Here is a 20,000-nt window from a genome sequence, read left to right on the forward strand (position 1 = left end):
AGGCACGTTTTGAAAAATGCCATTTTATAATTATTTTTATTCTATTTCATCCATTTTAAAAAATAAAAAAAAACCTTGCATGAAATTCTCAATGAAAAGCAAATTAATTTATTGTAATAATAAAATATATTGTTGCATTAAATGACTGATGATTTTGAACCATATTATAAAAAGTTTATTTAATAAAAAAATAAAAACCTTTCCAGCTCTCGTGCAAGGTGGTGCAGGTGTACCTAATGAAGTGTCCAGCGTGTGTACCTTGCGTTGGAGGTTAAAGGTCAGACGCTTGCTCTCCATCACAGCGTCGCCTTCGCTTCTGACCAGCTGCTCCGCCCGGGACAGGATGAGCGGCAGCCTCATGTCGGGGCCCACGTCGGCCGCCATGGCGTCCACCTTCATGGCGTCCGTCAGCCGCTCCAAGAAGTCTTCATGCTGCGGTGGAGCACAAGGTCACGAGGTCAAGAGGTCAGTGTGGCGTCTTCACACGCAGCCGCTGTTTGACGCTCACGTGCTGAAGGTCCAGCCGCATGGCGTGATGATGCTCGTCCGCCGCCAGGAGCTCCGCCTCCACGTCCTCAAGTCTCTGCCTCAGGTCTGACACTTGCTGCTCGGCCAGCTGGGCTCTTTGACCTCGCTGCTTCTCCTCGCTCAGCTGCTGACACACGTCGCCCAGGTGAGCCTCCACCTGGACACCAAGCATTCCTAGCAACATTCTAGTCAAAGATCCTACGTATAACAGGAGTGCTCTGCTCTTTTTAAGCACAGACTGCAAAAATGCTTGCCAAAGATCCTTTATATGACAGGAGTGCTGATGTTCTTAAGAAGTTACTGCATTAAAACACCAGTCAAAGATCATCTATATGACAGGAGTGCTGCTGTTTTTAATAAGAACAGTTGCAAAACCAAGTCAAAGATCATCAATATGACAGGAGTGCTGCTGCTTTTATAAGGTACAAACATTCTAGTCAAAGATCATCTATATGACAGGAGTGCCATTTTATTTAAGGACTGACTTCATTGAAACGCCAGCCGTCAAAGATCCTCTATATATGACAGGAGTGCTGCTGTTTTAAAAGTAACAGTTACCCATATTTTAGTCAAAGATCCTCTATATGACAGGAGTGCTGTTGTTTTATTAGGAACAGTTGCAGAAAATGTAGTCAAAGATCCTCTATACGACAGGAGTGCTGATGTTTTTAAGAACTTACTGCATTAAAACACCAGTCAAAGATCATCTATATGACAGGAGTGCTGCTGTTTTTAATAAGAACAGTTGCAAAACCAAGTCAAAGATCATCAATATGACAGGAGTGCTGCTGCTTTTATAAGGTATCAAACATTCTAGTCAAAGATCATCTATATGACAGGAGTGCCGTTTTATTTAAGGACTGACTTCATTGAAACACCAGCCATCAAAGATCCTCTATATATGACAGGAGTGCTGCTGTTTTAAAAGTAACAGTTACAAACATTCTAGTCAAAGATCTTCTATATGACAGGAGTGCTGTTGTTTTATTAGGAACAGTTGCAGAAAATGTAGTCAAAGATCCTCTATACGACAGGAGTGCTGATGTTTTTAAGAACTTACTGCATTAAAACACCAGTCAAAGATCATCTATATGACAGGAGTGCTGCTGTTTTTAAGGACCGACTTCATTAAAGTCATTAAAACACCAGGAGTCAAAGATCCTCTATATAACAGGAGTGCTGCTTTTTTTAAGGACCGACTGCATTAAAACACCAGCAGTCAAAGATCCTCTATATGACAGGAGTGCTACTGTTTTTAAGAACTTACTGCATTAAAACACCAGTCAAAGATCATCTAAATGACAGGAGTGCTGCTGTTTTTAATAAGAACAGTTGCAAAACCAAGTCAAAGATCATCAATATGACAGGAGTGCTGCTGCTTTTATAAGGTACAAACATTCTAGTCAAAGATCCTCTATATGACAGGAGTGCTGCTGCTTTTAGAAGGTACAAACATTCTAGTCAAAGATCCTCTATATGACAGGAGTGCCGTTTTATTTAAGGACTGACTTCATTGAAACGCCAGCCGTCAAAGATCCTCTATATATGACAGGAGTGCTGCTGTTTTAAAAGTAACAGTTACAAACATTCTAGTCAAAGATCCTCTATATGACAGGAGTGTTGTTGTTTTATTAGGAGCAGTTGCAGAAAATTTAGTCACAGATCATCTATATGACAGGAGTGCTGCTGCTTTTAATAAGAACAGTTGCAAAACCAAGTCAAAGATCATCAATATGACAGGAGTGCTGCTGCTTTTATAAGGTACAAACATTCTAGTCAAAGATCCTCTATATGACAGGAGTGCTGCTGCTTTTATAAGGTACAAACATTCTAGTCAAAGATCCTCTATATGACAGGAGTGCCGCTTTATTTAAGGACCGAATTCATTAAAACACCAGCAGTCAAAGATCCTCTATATATGACAGGAGTGCTGCTGTTTTAAAAGCAACACTTACAAACATTCTAGTCAAAGATCCTCTATATGACAGGAGTGCCGCTTTATTTAAGGACCGACTTCATTAAAACACCAGCCGTCAAAGATCCTCCATATATGACAGGAGTGCTGCTGTTTTATTAGGAACAGTTGCATAAAATGTAGTCAAAGATCATCTATATAACAGGAGTGCTGCTTTTTTTAAGGACCGACTTCATCAAAACACCAGCAGTCAAAGATCATCTAAATGACAGGAGTGCTGCTGTTTAAGGATTTACTGCAAAAACGCTTTCCAAAGATCCTCTTAATGACAGGAGTGCTGCTGTTTTAGTAGGAACAGTTGCAGAAAGTCTAGTCAAAGATCCCCTATACTGATGTTTTTAAGAACCTACTGCATTAAAACACCAGTCGAAGATCCTCTATATATGACAGGAATGCTGCTTTAAAAAAAAGCAGCACTTAAGAACATTAAGCATTAAAACACCAGCAGTCAAAGATCCTCTATAATATGACAGAAGTGCTGATGTTTTTATAAGTAACAGTTACAAACATTCCCGTCAAAGATCATCTATATGACAGGAGTGCTGCTGTTTTAAAAGTAACAGTTACAAACATTCTAGTCAAAGATCCTTTATATGACAGGAGTGCTACTGTTTTTATAAGTTACAAACATTCTAGTCAAAGATCCTCTATATGACAGGAGTGCCGCTTTATTTAAGGACCGACTTCATTAAAACACCAGCAGTCAGAGATCCTCTATATGACAGTAGTGCTGCTGTTTTTATAAGTAACAGTTACAAACATTATAGTCAAAGATCCTCTATATGACAGGAGTGCTGCTTATTTAAAGGACAGACTTCATTAAAACACCAGCAGTCAAAGATCATCTATATAACAAGAGTGCTGCTTTTTTAAAGGGCGGACTTCATTAAAACACCAGCAGTCAAAGATCCTCTATATGACAGGAGTGCTGCTGTTTGTAAAGACTTCTGCAAATAAAGTACCAGTCAAAGATCCTCTATATAATGGGAGTGCTTGCCAAAGATCCTCTTTATGACATGAGTGCCAACCAAAAACTGCACTCAAAGATTTTCTATATGACAGGAGTTCTGTGGTCTTATTAGGAAACGTTGCAGAAAGTATTGTCAAAGATCCTCTATACTACAGGAGTGCTGATGTTTTTAGGAACCTACTGAAAAAACTTGTGCCAAACGTGCCAAAGATCCTCTATATGCCAGGAGTGCTGCTTTTTTTAAAAACCGACTTCATTAAAACACCAGCAGTCAAAGATCCTCTATACGACAGAAGTGCTTCTGTTTTCTATTAGAACAGTTGCAAAACCAAGTCAAAGATCCTCTATATAACAGGAGTGCTGCTGCTTATATAAATTACAAACATTCTAGTCAAAGATCCTCTATATGACAGGAGTGCTTCTTTTTTTAAGGACCAACTTCATTAAAACACCAGCAGTCAAAGATCCTCTATACGACAGAAGTGCTGCTGTTTTTATAAGTAACAGTTACAAACATTCTAGTCAAAGATCATCTATATGACAGGAGTGCTGGTTTTTTTTGTTTTTTTTTAGGACCGACTTCATTAAAACACCAGCAGTCAAAGATCCTCTATATGACAGGAGTGCTGCTGTTTTTATAAGTAACAGTTACAAACATTCTAGTCAAAGATCCTCTATATGAAATGAGTGCTGCTTATTTAAAGGACCAACTTCATTAAAACACCAGCAGTCAAAGATCCTCTATATAACAAGAGTGCTGCTTTTTTAAAGGGCAGACTTCATTAAAACACCAGCAGTCAAAGATCCTCTATATGACAGGAGTGCTGCTTATTTAAAGGACCGACTTCATTAAAACACCAGCAGTCAAAGATCCTCTATATAACAAGAGTGCTGCTTATTTAAAGGACCGACTTCATTAAAACACCAGCAGTCAAAGATCCTCTATATAACAAGAGTGCTGATTTTTTAAAGGGCAGACTTCATTAAAACACCAGCAGTCAAAGATCCTCTATATGACAGGAGTGCTGCTGTTTGTAAGGACTTCTGCAAATAAAGTACAAGCCAAAGATCCTCTATATAACAGGAGTGCTGAGCTATTTTAAAGGACCTACGGTGGTGCAAAAACACTTGCCAAAGATCCTCTTTATGACATGAGTGCCCATTAAAAACTGCACTCAAAGATCCTCTATATGACAGAGGCGCTGTGTTTCTTTTGGGATTGACTGCAAAAGTCCCAGCCAAAGATCCTCTAAATAAGAAGAGCACTGTGCTGTTTTAGGGAATCTGTCATGTGATGTCATCTCTTTGACTTTAGGAGCATTTTTGGAGCTGCAAAAAAAAGATTGAGACGACCGACCCGACTGCAGAGTTGGTCCAGGGTCGGCGACGCCTCCTGGTCTTGGCCGTGGACTGGGACTGGTGTCTGGTCCGGGATGAGAGAGGAGACTTTACGGAGGACCTGCAGGACTTGGTCCTGGGCCTCCCGGGCGTGTCTCTGACTGCTCTGCAGCTTCTTCTCCAGGTCTTGCACCTGCCCCTCCAGGTCTTGCACCTGCCCCTCCAGGTCTTGCACCTGCCCCTCCAGGTCTTGCACCTGCCCCTCCAGGTCTTGCACCTGCCCCTCCAGGTCTTGCACCTGCCCCTCCAGACAGCCAGACTCCCGCCTGCTGGCCTCCGTCACTCTCCTGCTGGCCTGCAGTCTCTGGACCAGGTCTTCGTTTTCCAGCCGCACCAGCACCAGTCCGTCCAGGTCCTGGGACACAAGAAGAGCTGAGTGGGCAGGTCCTGCTACAGGTGACCAGGTGTTCAGGTACCGCTTTGAGTTCTTGCACAGCCGCCGAGCTGCTGGCGGACTTCTTCCTCTCCCGGTCCAGCTCGGACGCCAGCCTTAGGACCGCCTCTTGGTCGCCTCGGGACTCCGCCTCCATGGCCCGCACGCGCTCCTCCAGGACGACCATTCTCATCTTCAGCCGCTCGCGCTCTTTAGACTGCAACTAGAAATATACTTTTGATGGGCCTGCTACCTGTGCTGTCCATTTTTATGGGCCTGCTACCTGTGCTGTCCATTTTGATGGGCCTGCTACCTGTGCTGTCCATTTTAATGGGCCTGCTACCTGTGCTGTCCATTTTGATGGGCCTGCTACCTGTGCTGTCCATTTTGATGGGCCTGCTACTGTCCATTTTGATGGGCCTGCTACCTGTGCTGTCCATTTTGATGGGCCTGCTACCGGTGCTGTCCATTTTGATGGGCCTGCTACCTGTGCTGCCCATTTTGATGGGCCTGCTACCTGTGCTGTCCATTTTGATGGGCCTGCTACCTGTGCTGTCCATTTTGATGGGCCTGCTACCTGTGCTGTCCATTTTGATGGACCTGCTACCTGTGCTGTCCATTTTGATGGGCCTGCTACCTGTGCTGTCCATTTTGATGGACCCGCTACTGTCCATTTTGATGGGCCTGCTACCTGTGCTGTCCATTTTGATGGGCCTGCTACCTGTGCTGTCCATTTTGATGGGCCTGCTACCTGTGCTGTCCATTTTGATGGGCCTGCTACCTGTGCTGTCCATTTTGATGGGCCTGCTACCTGTGCTTTCCATTTTGATGGGCCTGCTACCTGTGCTGTCCATTTTGATGGGCCTGCTACCTGCGCTGTCCATTTTGATGACCTGCTACCTGTGCTGTCCATTTTGATGGACCTGCTACCTGTGCTGTCCATTTTTATGGGCCTGCTACTGTCCATTTTGATGGGCCTGCTACCTGTGCTGTCCATTTTGATGGACCTGCTACCTGTGCTGTCCATTTTGATGGGCCTGCTACTGTCCATTTTGATGGGCCTGCTACCTGCGCTGTCCATTTTGATGACCTGCTACCTGTGCTGTCCATTTTGATGGACCTGCTACCTGTGCTGTCCATTTTGATGGGCCTGCTACTGTCCATTTTGATGGGCCTGCTACCTGTGCTGTCCATTTTGATGGGCCTGCTACCTGTGCTGTCCATTTTGATGGGCCTGCTACCTGTGCTGTCCATTTTGATGGGCTTGCTACTGTCCATTTTGATGGGCCTGCTACCTGTGCTGTCCATTCATTGAAGCTAAAAAGCTAGCATGCTAATGTTAGCTTGCTAGTTTAAATGATCAAAATGAGCTAAAATGCTAACATAAAATGTCCACATGCTGATGTTAGCATGATGACATAAAAAAAGTTAGCATACTTCCGAGATGGCGACAATTAAACAAGTGATGATTTTTAGATTTATAAAAGGGACAAGAGGTAGAAAAATGGATGGATGGATGAATAAAGATGGAAAAAATGCTAGCATAAAATGTTAGCATGCTAACATTAGTATGATAACGTAGGAAAAGTTAGCATACTACTAAGAATGGCGGCGAGTTTTAAAAAACAAAATGTTTAACTTCTAAAAAATCAACCTAGCTAAAACGTTAGCATGATAACACGGGAAAAGTTAGCGCACTTCTAAGATAGCGCCAAGTATCCAAATCCATTATTTTTAGGGTTATTATGAATAAAATTAGCAAAAATGCTAGCATAAAACGTTAGCATGACGGCACGGGAAAAGTTAGCACACTTCTAAGATTGGCGCCGAGTTTTAAAAAACAAAATGTTTAAGTTGAAAAATAATCAAACTAGCTAAAATGTTGGCATGTAACGTGATATGGGTAAAGTTAGCATATGATGGCCAAGTATAAAAATCCATAATTTTTGGGTTTATATAAATACAATTATTAAAAATGCTAGCATAAAACGCTAGCATGCTAGCACAGTAACAAGTATCAAAATCCATCATTTTTATGTTTATTATGACTACAATTAGCACAAATTAACACAAAATTAGCATAAAACATTAGCATGATGACACGGGAAAAGTTAGCGCATTTCTAAGATGGCGCCAAGTATCCAAATTCATCATTTTTAGGTTTATTATTAGTCAATTTAGCACAAATGCTAGCTTAAAATGTTAGCATGATGACACAGGAGAAGTTAGCATACTTCTAAGATGGCGCCAAGTATTAAAATCCATCATTTTCAGGTTTAAACATAAAACTATTGCTAAAATGCTTATTTAAAGACCAGGCCCATAATTGTAAATAAAGACATCATCAGAATGAACACACAAGCAAACATGCAAGAATTATTATAAACGTTGTGTCCGTCCTGGCTTGTGACGTCACGTACCTCACTAGAACTTTCCATAACTTCTCCAGTCGGAAGGAGCAGAAAGTTGGAAGCTCAACAAACTTGTGTTGTGTTCAAGAAAACTCCAATCTCCCAGCAACCGCAAACAGCGGCAATGGCACATGTCACCACATGAGGGCGCTGTCGCAGAAGTACATCGTTCTACTTTTAGTGACGTATGGCATATATTGAGGTTTAATGCGGAAATTGTTGTTAATAAAAGTAAATGCCAGTAACACCGGAAGTAAGAAAACATAAGGATTGTTTTGTACTTTTTCCCTGAGTGAAGACTGTCAGGCCAACTCAAGGATTGTATTTTATAAATGTATTTAAATGTTATAAAACATTTTAATGCAGAAATTGTTGTTAATTGTTGTTGAGTGAAGACTGTCAGGCCAACTCAAGGATTGTATTTTATAAATTAATTTAAATGTATTTAAATGTTATAAAAAAAAATGTACGCAGAATTGTTGTTAATAAAAGTAAATGCCAGTAACACCGGAAGCAAGAAAACACAAGGATTGTTTTGTACTTTTTCCCTGAGTGAAGACTGTCAGGCCAACTCAAGGATTGTATTTTATAAATGTATTTAAATGTATTTAAATTCTATTAAAACAATTTTAAAAAATGCAGAAATTGTTGTTAATTGTTGTTGAGTGAAGACTGTCAGGCCAACTCAAGGATTGTATTTTATAAATTAATTTAAATGTATTTAAATGTTATTAAAAAAAATGTACGCAGAATTGTTGTTAATAAAAGTGAATGCCAGTAACACCGGAAGTAAGAAAACACAAGGATTGTTTTGTACTTTTTCCCTGAGTGAAGACTGTCAGGCCAACTCAAGGATTGTATTTTATAAATGTATTTAAATGTATTTAAATTCTATTAAAACAATTTTAAAAAATGCAGAAATTGTTGTTAATTGTTGTTGAGTGAAGACTGTCAGGCCAACTCAAGGATTGTATTTTATAAATTAATTTAAATGTATTTAAATGTTATTAAAAAAAATGTACGCAGAATTGTTGTTAATAAAAGTGAATGCCAGTAACACCGGAAGTAAGAAAACACAAGGATTGTTTTGTACTTTTTCCCTGAGTGAAGACTGTCAGGCCAACTCAAGGATTGTGTTTTATAAATGTATTTAAATTCTATTAAAACATTTTTTTTTAAATGCAGAAATTGTTGTTAATTGTTGTTGAGTGAAGACTGTCAGGCCAACTCAAGGATTGTATTTTATACATTTATTTAAAATGTATTTAAATTTTATTAAAAAATTGAATGCAGAAATGGTTGTTAATAAAAGTGAATGCCAATATCACCGGAAGTAAGAAAACACAAGGATTGTATTGTACTTTTTCCCTGAGTGAAGACTGTCAGGCCAACTCAAGGATTGTATTTTATAAATGTATTTAAATGTTATAACATTTTTTCATGCAGAAATTGTTGTTAATAAAAGTGAATGCCAGTAACACCGGAAGTAAGAAAACACAAGGATTGTTTTGTACTTTTTTCCCTGAGGGAAGACTGTCAGGCCAACTCAAGGATTGTATTTTATACATTTATTTAAATGTATTTACATTTTATAAAACATTTTAATGCAGAAATTGTTGTTAATTGTTGTTGAGTGAAGACTGTCAGGCCAACTCAAGGATTATATTTTATAAATTAATTTAAATGTATTTAAATGTTATTTTAAAAAATGTACGCAGAATTGTTGTTAATAAAAGTGAATGCCAGTAACACCGGAAGTAAGAAAACACAAGGATTGTTTTGTACTTTTTTCCCTGAGTGAAGACTGTCAGGCCAACTCAAGGATTGTATTTTATGAATTAATTTACTGTAAATGTATTTAAATGTTATTTAAAAAAATTAATGCAGAATTGTTGTTATTAAAAGTGAATGCCAGTATCACCGGAAGTAAGAAAACACAAGGATTGTTGTGTACTTTTTCCCTGAGTGAAGACTGTCAGGCCAACTCAAGGATTGTAATTTATAAATGTATTTAAATGTGTTTAAAAAATTTTTTTAAATCTAATGCAGAAAATGGTAATAAAAGTGAATGCCAGTAACACCGGAAGTAAGAAAACACAAGGATTGTTGTGTACTTTTTCCCTGAGTGAAGACTGTCAGGCCAACTCAAAAATTGTGTTTTATAAATGTATTTAAATGTATTTAAACTTTATAAAAAAAAATTAAAAATGCAGAAATTGTTGTTAATTGTTGTTGAGTGAAGACTGTCAGGCCAACTCAAGGATTGTATTTTATACATTTATTTAAATATGCTTACATTTTATAAAAACACATGTATGCTGAAATTGTTGTTAATAAAAGTGAATGCCAGTATCACCGGAAGTAAGAAAACACAAGGATTGTTATGTACTTTTTCCCTGAGTGAAGACTGTAAGGCCAACTCAAGTATTGTGTTTTATAGATGTATTTAAATGTATTAAAATTGTATTAAAAAAATGTTATGCAGAAATTGTTGTTAATAAAAGTAAATGCCAGTATCACCGGAAGTAAGAAAACACAAGGATTGTTTTGTACTTTTTCCCTGAGTGAAGACTGTCAGGCCAACTCAAGGATTGTATTTTATCAATTTATTTAAATATATTTAAATGTTATATTTTTTTTTAATGCATACATTTTTCTTAATAAAAGTGAATGCCAGCATCACCGGAAGTAAGAAAACACAAGGATTGTTTTGTACTTTTTTCCCTGAGTGAAGACTGTCAGGCCAACTCAAGGATTATATTTTATTAATGTATTTCAATGTATTTAAATAAATAAATAAAAACTTAATGCAGAAAATGTTAATAAAAGTGAATGCCAGTATCACCGGAAGTAAGAAAACACAAGGATTGTTTTGTATTTTTTCCCTGAGTGAAGACTGTCAGGCCAACTCAAAAATTGTGTTTTATAAATGTATTTAAATGTATTTAAACTTTATAAAAAATAAAAAAAAATGCAGAAATTGTTGTTAATTGTTGTTGAGTGAAGACTGTCAGGCCAACTCAAGGATTGTATTTTATACATTTATTTAAATAAACTTACATTTTATAAAAACAATGTATGCTGAAATTGTTGTTGATAAAAGTGAATGCCAGTATCACCGGAAGTAAGAAAACACAAGGATTGTTGTGTACTTTTTCCCCGAGTGAAGACTGTCAGGCCAACTCAAGTATTGTGTTTTATAAATGTATTTAAATGTATTAAAATTGTATTAAAAAAAATGTTATGCAGAAATTGTTGTTAATAAAAGTAAATGCCAGTATCACCGGAAGTAAGAAAACACAATTATTGTTTTGTACTTTTTCCCTGAGTGAAGACTGTCAGGCCAACTCAAGGATTGTATTTTATCAATGTATTTCAATATATTTAAATTTTATATTTTTTTTTAATGCATACATTTTTGTTAATAAAAGTGAATGCCAGCATCACCGGAAATAAGAAAACACAAGGATTGTTATGTACTTTTTCCCTGAGTGAAGACTGTCAGGCCAACTCAAGGAATATATTTTGTAAATGTATTTAAATGTTATTAAAAAAAATTAATGCAGAATTGTTGTTAATAAAAGTGAATGCCAGTATCGCCGGAAGTAAGAAAACACAAAGATCGTTGTGTATTTTTTCCCTGAGTGAAGACTGTCAGGCCAACTCAAGGATTATATTTTATAAATGTATTTAAATGTATTTAAATAAATAAATAAAAACTTCATGCAGAAAATGTTAATAAAAGTGAATGCCAGAATCACCAGAAGTAAGAAAACACAGGGATTGTTGTGTACTTTTTCCCTGAGTGAAGACTGTCAGGCCTCTTTATAGCCTATATGGGAGACAATTTTGGTCCCAGGACGAATTTGCACAATATTTTACAACTTGAAAGCGATGAAATACATTCCGGTTAATAACATAAATGTACATTTGTAAATAACAAGCTGAATATAAGATGGGGAACGCTTGTATGTTATTACCCACAACACGTACGACCTGCTAGAGCGCGTGACAAGTACCGGAAACATTATTAATACGTTAGAAAATTAATATGGAGCATAACTAATAATAATAATTTTTTAATTTATTTAAAGGAAGAAGAATAATGATTTTATTTTGAAATACAAAAAAAATTAAGTTGAAAAAAAATAATAATTCGAAAAACAATGACTACACCTGTCGAAAAACAATAACTAGATCCAAAACACGGTTTAATTTGTATTATAATCGACAAACATTAAAATAACCGGTCAGCAAATACAAAAACAATAAATATTGACTTCCGGTTCTCGTGTCAGAAATCCGTTTTTGGTCAGATTTCTGACACGGGAACCGGAAGTCAACATCTAAAGACTTTTTATTTATTTTATTTTTTTTATTGAGCAACAAACATACACTTATAATTCACACAAAAGTCAAGGCACTTTCAACATCAAATAAAGAAAACAAACACAAATACAGATAGAGTATTAAATATAATAAATAATAATAATAAAAAAATATCTAAAAATAATGTAAACCACTTAGCCAATTAAAAAATGTAGGCCTTACTTTCATAAATCGAGATTTATGTAGAATTTTTTTTTGCCTGGAGCATAATAATGTTGATAAAATAATGTTACAGTCGTTTATAAATTAAAAAAAAAACAAATTTGATGTCTTCTATAGGTTGTACCTGCCAATCAAAACTTGACGTTTTTCCCATTTCCGGTGACGTCACCACAAACAGGAAGTAGCCTCTTGAATACAACTTTATTGATATACAAGATGGCGGCTGACGCCTGAAGTTCGTGTGTTTCAAAACATTTGACGCGCAAATGTCATTTTTTTTGCCAGTGTCTCTTCGAATGTATTGTTTGCTCCAAGACGGTTGAACTAGTTCGTTTAGCAGTTTAACTGCCTTCTCACTTCTCAAAAGGTAGTGAGCGCCATTCGTATTTGACGTAAGTGTGCCGAGGAGAGAGCTATACGGTGCTGGTACGTGAACGCCTCATGACGCGTTTGAGTCCTATCTAGTGTGTGAGCAGCCGGCTGGGAGGGAAAAAAATGCTTTTGCGGTCTCTTTGCGCTAAACTGAGCGCTCAGCAGTTAGTGGGCAGGAGATCAGTCGCTGCTTGTTTCCCTCATTCCAGTCAAGCCTGTAAATATGAATTTAAAGCCAGGACTCATTCGAACTCCGACCAGCACAGGCAGACCCCAAACGCACCTCAGGGTTCTTCAATGTGCGCACACTACAGGCAGACCCTAAACGCACCTCAGGGTTCTTCAATGTGCGCACACTACAGGCAGACCCCAAACGCACCTCAGGGTTCTCCAATGTGTGCACACTACAGGCAGACCCTAAACGCACCTCAGGGTTCTCCAAAGTGTGCACACTACAGACAGACCCTAAACGCACCTCAGGGTTCTCCAAAGTGTGCAGTTTCTTCTGCTTTAGTAGGATTCCCAAGTCCAGGCAGGAACATTTTAACAGATTTGGAATGCAGAAGTGAACAGAAGCGTTTTTATTCGCCGGATCTCCTTAAGCCCATCTTGAAACCCAGTTTGAAGCGAGAGAAACGAGTTCCTAAAGGACCGAGGACAAAACAACCGTCCAGAGCCAATCAGCCCTCTCGGAATGAAGACTCGGTGAGGCGGCCCGGGTCCTTTTTTTTTTCCAATGTTGACATGTTCTTCATGACGTGTTGTCTTCACAGGTCATGATGCGCTGCATCGCCTTCGCCACGGCCGATCAGTACAACCTGCCCTCGCTCAGCCTCGACCTGGCGGAGCACGGCTTTCAGCACGTGGACTTTCCTCGTGGTAAGACCACATCAATCAGGGGTGTCTATCCGCAGTTAATTTTTTAACCTCCTGCGGCACGTTCTAAAAATACTTTTTAAAAAACACAAAAAGTGGAATAAAAGAGCAAAAAAAAGTTTTAACGAGCGAAAAATGTGCAATATTGACTTTAAAGGTGCCATGTGTAGGAATGTGGCCAGAAAAGGTACTGCAATCACGGTCAAAATTCTGTAGTCCCACTCCCACTCTCCCTAACTGAGGTTGCCAGATATCAGAATTAGAAATACTTCAATAATCCCCGAGGGGAAATTAAGATTTTTTGAGGGAAAAAAAATTCAGTTTAAGCCTGAGCCCAAGGGAGAAAAAAACCTCATAGCCATAGCACACATAAACGTGTGTAAGAGGGAAACATCAAAGAACACAAACGACATTAAAAGAGCAGAGCTGATGCAACCAGACACTTCTACACACAAAAGTAAAACAACAACAAAATAAAACATACACTGTGGTGACCTCTGCGGTGTTCCACGCCATCGTCTGCTGGGGTGGGGGGGAGCATGGCCAGAGACAGGAGCAGACCCAACAAAGCAACCAAGAGAGCCCGACTCCACCCTCTGCCGCCCACCAACCAGTGTCCAGTCCGCATGGGAAAAAACCCCAAAAAGTGGAATAAAAGAGCAAAAAAAAGTTTTAACGAGGAAAAAATGTGCAATATTGACTTTAAAGGTGCCATATGTAAGAATGTGGCCAGAAATGGTACTGCAATCACAGTCAAAATTTTGTATCCCACTTTACCTGACTGATGTTGCCAGATATCAGAATCAGAAATACTTCAATAATCCCCGAGGGGAAATTAAGATTTTTTTTTTTTAGCACAATCCCATTGAAGAGCAGGCAAACATTACAGGGAGACAGAACAGGATCAAACATTACAGGGAGACAGAACAGGATCAAACATTACAGGGAGCCCCTTACAAAAAAGGTGAGAAACAGGTAAATGCTGGGGCGTGAGAAAAAAAAAATTCAGTTTAAGCCTGAGCCCCTGGAGAGGGGGTCCAGACTGAGGCCAAGGAAGACAAAAACCTCATAGCCATAGCACACATAAACATGTCTAAGAGGGAAACATCAAAGGACATGAAAAGAGCAGAGCTGATGCAACCACACACTTCTACACCCCTCTGCGGTGTTCCACGCCATCGTCTGCTGGGGTGGGGGGAGCATGGCCAGAGACAGGAGCAGACCCAACAAAGCAACCAAGAGAGCCCGACTCCACCCTCTGCCGCCCACCAACCATTGTCCAGTCCGCATGGGGGAAAAAAACCCAAAAAGTGGAATAAAAGAGCAAAAAAAAGTTTTAATGAGCGAAAAATGTGCAATATTGACTTTAAAGGTGCCATATGTAGGAATGTGGCCAGAAATGGTACTGCAATCACGGTCAAAATTTTGTATCCCACTTTACCTGACTGATGTTGCCAGATATCAGAATCAGAAATACTTCAATAATCCCCGAGGGGAAATTAAGTTGTTTTTTTTAGCACAATCCCATTCAAGAGCAGGCAAACATTACAGGGAGACAGAACAGGATCAAACATTACAGGGAGACAGAACAGGATCAAACATTACAGGGAGACAGAACAGGATCAAACATTACAGGTAGACATAACAGGATCAAACATTACAGGGAGACAGAACAGGATTAAACATTACATGGAGACAGAACAGGATCAAACATTACAGGTAGACATAACAGGATCAAACATTACAGGGAGACAGAACAGGATCAAACATTACATGGAGACAGAACAGGATCAAACATTACATGGAGACAGAACAGGATCAAACATTACAGGGAGACAGAACAGGATCAAACATTACAGGTAGACATAACAGGATCAAACATTACATGGAGACAGAACAGGATTAAACATTACATGGAGACAGAACAGGATCAAACATTACAGGTAGACATAACAGGATCAAACATTACAGGGAGACAGAACAGGATTAAACATTACAGGGAGACAGAACAGGATCAAACATTACAGGTAGACAGAACAGGATCAAACATTACAGGGAGACAGACCAGGATCAAACATTACAGGTAGACATAACAGGATCAAACATTACAGGGAGACAGAACAGGATCAAACATTACAGGGAGACAGAACAGGATCAAACATTACAGGGAGACAGAACAGGATCAAACATTACAGGTAGACAGAACAGGATCAAACATTACGGGGAGACAGAACAGGATCAAACATTACAGGTAGACATAACAGGATCAAACATTACAGGGAGACAGAACAGGATTAAACATTACAGGGAGACAGAACAGGATCAAACATCACAGGTAGACAGAACAGGATCAAACATTACAGGGAGACAACAGGATCAAACATTACAGGTAGACATAACAGGATCAAACATTACAGGGAGACAGAACAGGATTAAACATTACAGGGAGACAGAACAGGATCGCTGACGGGTCTGCCAACTTCCGGCACCCCTTACAAAAAAGGTGAGAAACAGGTAAACGCTGGGGGGTGAGAAAAAAAAATCAGTCTAAGCCTGAGCCCCTGGAGAGGGGGTCCAGACTGAAAAACCTCATAGCCATAGCACACATAAACGTGTGTAAGAGGGAAACATCAAAGGACATTAAAAGAGCAGAGCTGATGCAACCAGACACTTCTACACACAAAAGTAAAACAACAACAACAACAACAAAACATATACACTGTGGTGACCTTTGTGGTGTTCCACGCCATCGTCTGCTGGGGTGGGGGGAGCATGGCCAGAGACAGGAGCAGACCCAACAAAGCAACCGAGAGAGCCGACGCCGCCCACCAACTCTCGGCCAGTGTCCAATATTTTAGTCGGGACAGATTGTTGGCATTACCTGCTAAAATGTGGAGTTTGACCGCACGGACTACCATCCAAATAATGATATATAATAATATATTATGTATGGCATAGACCTACTTTGATGGCAAGCCAAGGCCAACAGTAAAATGACCGCCACATAACTACTACATGGCCCCTGCATGCTGGGGTCGTGGGAAAGTTTGGACACCCCTGACCTAAATAATGACATGTTTGGACACCCCTGACATAAATAATGACATGTTTGGACACCCCTGACCTAAATACACACATCTAAACATGACTTTAGTCAGAAGATAGAAACCCCCACACGTATCACTAAAAACACTCAGACACTAATTGATTTAATCTTCACAAACAAGCCTGACAGAATCGTAAAAACGTACAATCTAGTCACCGGCTTGTCAGACCATAATCTGACATTAGCTGCAAGAAAACTCACAAAGACACGTCTGACAAGGTTTAAAAATCAAGATCAGAAAACTTTTAAACTTGAGATCCCTCGCCAATCAACAACTGCTTTTGAAAACGAATTAAAGGGTATTAATTGGGACGAGCTCCAACAACATGACCAAGTACACGCCTGTTGTAATCAGCTAATGTCTACTATCGGACGCATTATTGATAAATTTATTAGAAAGCGAAAAAAATCCCACAGAAAATTTCAATTACCATGGATTAATGATGATATCCGGAAATTAATGAAAAAGACAGATTATGCCTTAAAAACTTTTGTCAAAACTCGTAGTGACACTGATTTGAAAATATTTAAAGGCTTGCGTAATCAAGTAGTTAAACAGCTCAGAATGTCCCAATCAAACTACTACATCCACATGCTATTAGAGGCCAAAGGAAATGGCAAAATGATCTGGAAACTACTACACAGCCTATTAAACCCAGAGGGTAACACCACCCAAACCCAATATAAACTTAAAGTAGGAGACAAAATCATTACTGATTGTACACAAGTCTCAAATGAGTTCAATAAATTCTTTATAGAATCTGTCAAAAACCTTTCCTCTGGTTTCTCTTGTAGGACTAATGATGATCAAACAACAGACATACCTAATGAACAAGACAGCTCATTTCAGCTCAAGGAGGTTAGTCAGACAACTGTCCTAAATGTCATACATGACCTAAACACCACATACTCAAAGGATATTTATAACCTAGACACAGCTTTTCTTAAAAAATATAGCGGCATCCTTATACAGCCTCTTACCCATCTTATTAATATTTCCATTAAAACTGGGCAATTCCCAGATGGATGGAAAACTGCACAGGTAATACCACTTTTAAAATCTGGTGATGCTGGAATGACATCTAACTATAGACCTATCAGCCTTCTTCCAGTTTTATCTAAAGTCCTGGAGAAGATTGTTTCGGAACAACTAATGCACCACCTTGAGACAAATCACTATTTGACTCCCCTACAATTCGGATTCAGACATAACCATTCTACAGAATCTGCCACTTGTTTTTTAACTGAAAGGATCAAACATTCTCTTGACAAAGGACAGGTGGTCGGTGCAGTATTTCTAGACTTAAAAAAAGCATTTGATACAGTCAATCATGACATTTTAATTTCAAAACTAACTAAATTCAATTTATCCAAACAGTCATTGTCCTGGTTTGAGTCATATCTAAAGGGCCGTGAACAATGTGTCACCATTAATAATGTGAGATCTTCCTTCCGCAAAATAGAAACAGGGATACCTCAGGGTAGTGTCTTGGGACCTATACTATTCAGTCTATACATCAATGACCTACCAGATGTATGCACAGATATAGATTTACAGATGTATGCGGATGACACAGTGGTATATACATCAGGTAAGACCTGTACTCTAGTTGCTGAGAAGTTAAATGCTCAATTAGACAAAATAGCATCTTGGCTGGAGTCATCCTGTTTAACCCTAAACACTAAAAAGACTAACTCTGTCTGTTTCTCCATAAAAAAGCTACCTCAAACAAACCTGAATATAAAAATTAATGAGGAGGTCATTGAACAAGTACCTGAAGTCAAATATTTGGGCATAATCATAGACTATCAGCTGAATTTTAAAAGTCACATTAAGAAAATGTGTAAAACCCTGAAGGCAAACCTAGGCTGTTTTAAGATTATAAGACACTGCTTAACTCTTAGCTGTGCTTTTACTTTTATGAATGCAATGATTCTGTCACACATATCTTATGGCTTAACCACATGGTCCCAGGCACACCAGTCATCAATCAAGACCATTGAGTGTCTTTATAACCGCACCTTGAAAGTTCTAGACAAGAAGAGTATACGATATCATCATTGCCAAATTTTAACCAAATACAATATTTTAAGTTTTACCAATTTTATTTTGTTACACACAGTCAAACTGGTTTTTAAATGCTTGGATAACTCTGCTCCCCAATTGCTCTGCAAGGCAATTACAAGACTGCAAAGTGGTACCAGATCTACCACCCGAGCAGTGTCAAAAGGCAACTGTTGTGTTCCATTCCGTAGAACATCTTTTGCCCAGACTGCCTTTTCAATAAAAGGACCACAACTATGGAACTCTTTACCGGACACTTTGAAAAGTATACCTGCACTTGTCACTTTCAAAAAACAAACAAAATTATGGCTAGTTGAGCAACAATCGTGTTCCCATGTTTAGTTTTTACTCATTTTTACTAATTGGTTTTTATCTAGTCTGCACTTTGTCTGTGTTATTATTATTATTATTGGCTTTTATCTAGTTTGCACTTTGTCTGTGTTATTACTATTATCATTATTATCAACTCACTCTATTTTTTATTTCCTATTTTAATGATGTTGGATCTGTGTTGTTGTTGTTGTTGTTGTTGTTGTTGGGGACAAGTGTTGTAAATTAGCTTTGGCTACAAACACTGTGATGCATGCATCGGATAACTGTTTCAGATGTCTATGTTTTTGTATCTGTCCCTATTTCAAATAAACCTCTATAATAATAATAATAATAATTACATGTTTGGACACCCCTGACATAAATAATGACATGTTTGGACACCCCTGACATAAATAATGACATGTTTGGACACCCCTGCCCTAAATAATGACATGTTTGGACACCCCTGCCCTAAATAATGACATGTTTGGACACCCCTGCCCTAAATAATGACATGTTTGGACACCCCTGACATAAATAATTAAATGTTTGGACACCCCTGACATAAATAATTACATGTTTGGACACCCCTGACCTAAATAATTACAAGTTTGGACACCCCTGACATAAATAATTACATGTTTGGACACCCCTGCCCTAAATAATGACATGTTTGGACACCCCTGACCTAAATAATTACATGTTTGGACACCCCTGACCTAAATAATTACATGTTTGGACACCCCTGACCTAAATAATGACATGTTTGGACACCCCTGCCCTAAATAATTACATGTTTGGACACCCCTGACATAAATAATGACATGTTTGGACAACCCTGCCCTAAATAATTACAAGTTTGGACACCCCTGCCCTAAATAATTACATGTTTGGACACCCCTGACATAAATAATTACATGTTTGGACACCCCTGCCCTAAATAATTATATGTTTGGACACCCCTGCCCTAAATAATTACATGTTTGGACACCCCTGACATAAATAATGACATGTTTGGACACCCCTGCCCTAAATAATTACAAGTTTGGACACCCCTGCCCTA

General features: G+C 38.7%; 2 protein-coding genes across 2 annotated transcripts in view; one reads left to right on the forward strand and one right to left on the reverse strand.

Annotated features, from left to right (window-relative positions):
- ccdc170 (coiled-coil domain containing 170) overlaps window positions 1–12,001 on the reverse strand; it is a 24,493-nt gene extending 12,492 nt beyond the window's left edge. The window contains exons 1-7 of the mRNA XM_062040905.1: window positions 11,981–12,001; window positions 10,955–10,990; window positions 5,288–5,467; window positions 5,110–5,226; window positions 4,831–5,004; window positions 509–685; window positions 259–432 (exon numbers count right to left, since the gene is read on the reverse strand). Of these exons, the coding sequence (XP_061896889.1) occupies window positions 259–432; window positions 509–685; window positions 4,831–5,004; window positions 5,110–5,226; window positions 5,288–5,467; window positions 10,955–10,990; window positions 11,981–12,001 (879 nt within the window). The remainder of the gene's footprint in view (window positions 1–258; window positions 433–508; window positions 686–4,830; window positions 5,005–5,109; window positions 5,227–5,287; window positions 5,468–10,954; window positions 10,991–11,980) is intronic.
- A 427-nt stretch (window positions 12,002–12,428) lies between these two features.
- rmnd1 (required for meiotic nuclear division 1 homolog) overlaps window positions 12,429–20,000 on the forward strand; it is a 24,256-nt gene continuing 16,684 nt past the window's right edge. Inside the window, exons 1-2 of the mRNA XM_062040766.1 lie at window positions 12,429–13,283; window positions 13,352–13,457. Coding sequence (XP_061896750.1) covers window positions 12,702–13,283; window positions 13,352–13,457 — 688 coding nt within the window. The 5' untranslated portion in view covers window positions 12,429–12,701. The remainder of the gene's footprint in view (window positions 13,284–13,351; window positions 13,458–20,000) is intronic.

This window comes from Entelurus aequoreus, linkage group LG03, assembly GCF_033978785.1.
Source record: "Entelurus aequoreus isolate RoL-2023_Sb linkage group LG03, RoL_Eaeq_v1.1, whole genome shotgun sequence".
NCBI classification, from domain to species: Eukaryota; Metazoa; Chordata; class Actinopteri; order Syngnathiformes; family Syngnathidae; genus Entelurus; species Entelurus aequoreus.